This window comes from Verticillium alfalfae, genomic scaffold (genome assembly GCF_000150825.1).
Source record: "Verticillium alfalfae VaMs.102 supercont1.4 genomic scaffold, whole genome shotgun sequence".
NCBI classification, from domain to species: domain Eukaryota; kingdom Fungi; phylum Ascomycota; class Sordariomycetes; order Glomerellales; family Plectosphaerellaceae; genus Verticillium; species Verticillium alfalfae.
In genome coordinates, this window is record NW_003315035.1 from 2,407,789 (window position 1) to 2,411,481 (window position 3,693).

The 3,693-nt window shown below is 59.7% G+C and overlaps 2 protein-coding genes across 2 annotated transcripts in view; one reads left to right on the forward strand and one right to left on the reverse strand.

Annotated features, from left to right (window-relative positions):
• Nucleotides 1-1,587: 1,587 nt before the first annotated feature.
• VDBG_04205 (conserved hypothetical protein) lies at nt 1,588-2,371 on the forward strand (the record flags this gene model as incomplete). The annotated part of the gene is made up of 2 exons (XM_003006206.1): nt 1,588-1,595; nt 1,663-2,371. The coding sequence occupies 2 exons, from the start codon at nt 1,588-1,590 to the stop codon at nt 2,369-2,371; spliced, it is 717 nt and encodes a 238-aa protein (XP_003006252.1).
• Nucleotides 2,372-2,924: 553 nt separating this feature from the next.
• Nucleotides 2,925-3,693, reverse strand: part of VDBG_04206 (AdoMet-dependent rRNA methyltransferase SPB1) — a gene marked incomplete at both ends in the record, with an annotated part of 2,714 nt that continues 1,945 nt past the window's right edge. Inside the window, 2 exons of the mRNA XM_003006207.1 lie at nt 2,925-3,046; nt 3,105-3,622. Coding sequence (XP_003006253.1) covers nt 2,925-3,046; nt 3,105-3,622 — 640 coding nt within the window. The remainder of the gene's footprint in view (nt 3,047-3,104; nt 3,623-3,693) is intronic.

Here is a 3,693-nt window from a genome sequence, read left to right on the forward strand (position 1 = left end):
GACTGCTTGGTCCCCCCCCCCCTCCCCTTTCCTCCTGTGGGAGTGGACCTCGTGCTGAGCTTCAGCTCGGCGAGGCCAGGCCTCCTCACGCATGAGGCAACGACTCGTCGGGAATCGTCTCCTTTTTCGCTCTCGTTCGTTTTTGTTTCGCGCATCCTGCTCGCCGCCCTCCGCCGCCACCCTCCCTTTTCATGTCTTTATGCTTGATGGTCATACCTTACCCACCCTGGGCGCCGGCCTTCAGGCCCTTCCCTGCTGTACCTACCTACCTACCTTGGCTACCCAGGTACACCTACCTTCCTAGGTGCCTTAGGTAGGTAGGTAGGTAGGTAGGTAGGTACCTTACCCTGGTCCTTTTCCGTCGCTAGTCACTCGTCGCTCGTTACTGGTCAACGGCCGACGGCCAAGCCAGTGAGGCAGGCAGGCTGGTGGAGGCATGCAAGTGTCGTCCGCAACGCAAGCCATCTGCGCCTGCTCACTACTCACTCACATTGGACTGACCTGCATGAACACTGACCCCGGTTCCTCGCCGTCCGTAGCTGTCGAGAGTGCAGCGGTACCAAGCAGATTGGCTTCACCCGTTACTTTTCTCGCGTCTCCCGGTCGTCTCTTCTGTCTCCCTCGACATCCTTGGCTCTGGCTGCCCATGCATTTCCCATCTCGAGTCCTTTCTAGCCTTCACAGTGAGGTAGCCGGGCGCCTCAACCGCGGACCTGATTTGCCGCAGTGCCCAGGGCCACACACACAGCCTGCCCACCTACCGAGCGTAACTACCCAAGGTACCAAGTAGGTATATGTCAATCCAGCCGTCACTCATCGTTACCTGTCTAGGTACTATTGTTCTGCTGTGGAGAAGACTGTACCTCCTCCCTTGGGGCATCTGACCGTTTCTTATTCAACCTTTCCCCGGACGGCTTCCCATATCTCCGAACGACGCCTGACGCCATTAGGGTCGACCTGGAGGACAGACAGGCAGGCGCTACGGCAAGGACGCCGACGGTGAAGGTGGTACCTGCGTTGCTTGGCCTGGCCTCTTCTTTGCCTTTTCCTCTCTGCCTTCCATCTCCAAACTGATATAAACACCACGCCCACCCGCCCGGCTCACTCTCTCACTCATACATACATCGGTGGCAACCCGTCCGCCAGCCAGTCCCGGTCTCCTGTCCTATCTCCTCACCGCCACTCTGCCTCTGTATCCAGACACGGTACGGCATCCGTACTCGGTAGCCCCAGAGCCCACTCTCGCCGCTGGCCTAATTCCTGCCCGAGTTCCGTCCAATCCCACACCCACACCCCCCTTCTGCAGAACTAGAACAGCCTACCACGCGACCCCCGTCCATGCGCATCTCACACCAGGGCAGTGTCGTATCCATCTCATCCTTGACCCTCCGTCTCCGGCACCCAGATCTGAATTCTTCGCCTTGTCAAGCTCGCCTGCCGGATCCTGTGTTATTAGACACCTCGGAGCCCTGGCTCCAAGCTGGACACGAGTAGCCAGTCATCCGTGACAGCTCGCATCTCGACCGCACACATCCCCCTCCCTCGACATGGCTTTTGCCAGCGGTGCCTCTGCAGGGCCTTCATTCCATGCCCAAGTAGGACACGGCCTCTCCTCCTTGGTTCTCATGTGGCCTAGAGGCAGACTGCTGACAAGGCTCGTAGGACCCCAACTTTGACATTTTCGACTGGTACAACCACTTCCAGTCCTGCGTTCGCTACTTTGTCGATCGTGCCCAGTACGACCCCCCCGTCCAGGCGGTGGCTGCCTTTGTCAACATCCGGCTTCCCTACCAGCAGCACCCGAATCCCGTCTTGTCGTTCAAATCCGCTCCATCTTCACCTGCCGCGGCCGCCGCGTCAGCGCACTACCCCTCGGCTCCCAGCAGCAGCCGCGGAGGCCCCGGCCCCTCGGGCTTCCCCCCCTCCTTCGGCGGATTCCAGGCTCCCGGCTCCGCCCTCCCCAACACGGCAGTATCCCCCATCCCTTACATCCCGTCGTCTCGTCGCCACGGGCTTCGACTATCCTGCCATTCTTCATGGTTTCTTTGGCGACGACTGGGTGGCCGGTGTGGGGCGCCTGCACGAAGCCGAACGACGAAACTACCTCTTCGCCGCCAAGAGTCGCCCTTGGCTGAGCGTCAAGGACTCGTACGATATGGCGGATGGCCAGTACACGCCCTTCCTGCGCCCGTTGCAGGAGCCATCTGAGAAGGAGATTAAAGCAGCAGACGCCGGCTGGAGTGAATGGCTATCCGTTGCCGACCGCGAGTGGACCGAGTGGATGGCCATGGAAGACTGGGTCCTCGGCCCACGCGCACCTAGGGGGGCCGGGCCACCAGGCAGAGGTATCAAGATCGAAGATGATGAGTGAGCAGGGGCTTTCTGTTGGCGTAATGTGGGACGAGCTCATGGGGTGGCGGCATCGGAACGAGATCACCTTTGTGCTCGAGATCACCTCTAGGCTCTCGTCGACCAGGACGCGGCGTTTTTTTTTGGTGGACCTAGCAACAACACTGACCTGGAGTCAGATGAACACGCGGGCTCAACTAGTGTACATTGGGCATGGGAAAAAAGAGAGCCTGAAATCGGGCGGCTGTATCATATATCGATCTTCATTACCTATTTCTTGGTGGATTAGTTCACAATCTTGACACATAGGGTCGTTGGAACGCCCAGGCGGACTGTGTTCAAGTTATGAGACCGTGCGATGCAACCCTCCTGATTGAGCGCACTATGGCTATAGCCTGATTCGAGATCATGTCTTATCGCTTCGTGAAATCTGGCTGCGAGTCGATGCGAATAGTTTCTTTTCTGACGCCTACAGTGCACTGGACTATGGTATTTCATGAACGACAAGCGCCGCATCCCGTCTACTGTACCGTTGAATATCACACGCCCCTCGCACGGCTCGCTTGGCGAGCAGTTCACCGCTTCTTCTTCTTCGACAATCTCTTTTGCGCCCTCAGGTCCTTTTTCATCCTCGCGTCGACAATGGTATATCTGCCCTTGACACCCTTGGGTCGTCCCTTGACACCACGGTTGAGGCCTGTGCGTGGTTAGCATTCGTGTCACGGCAAGCCCCGATGGAAAAGAAGCAAACTCACCCTTGGCGATGACGAGCGTGGGCTGCGGCCGCCTCTTGACCTGTCCCGCCTTGGCAATCATCTTGGCGATGGTGCTCGCCTTCTCCTTCTCCGTGAGGCCCTCCTCGTTGACGAGCGAGTCGGTCTTCTTCTTGAGCTTCTCGTAGCGCTGCGCCGCCTTGAACTTCTTGCGCGCCTTGGCCTCGGCCACCTTTTTGATCGGCCGGGCGTTGTACGCGCGCATCTTCTCCTTGATGGCGTCGGCCGCCGCCTTGGTGATGGGCTTGTGCGGCTTGTCGTGCCTGCCCTCGTCGTCCATGAACCACTCAGGCAGGCCGTCGCGGTCGCGGAAGGCATGGCGGTTGAAGCCGTCGTCGACGAGGTCGTGCGACGTCTTCTGGCCCGTCGCCAGCTGGTGCGCCAGCGTCATGGCTTCGGCCGTGATGATGTCAATGTCGAGCGTGCCGTCCGCCTTCTTCTGGTCGGCGGACCAGTCGGCCTCGTCGTCGCCGGCGGGCGCGGGGCGGCCCTCGGTCTCGCTGTCCGAGTCCGAGTCCGTGTCGGGGGCGTCAACGGCTGCCGGCACTGCCGCCTTGCTGCCCTTCTTTGC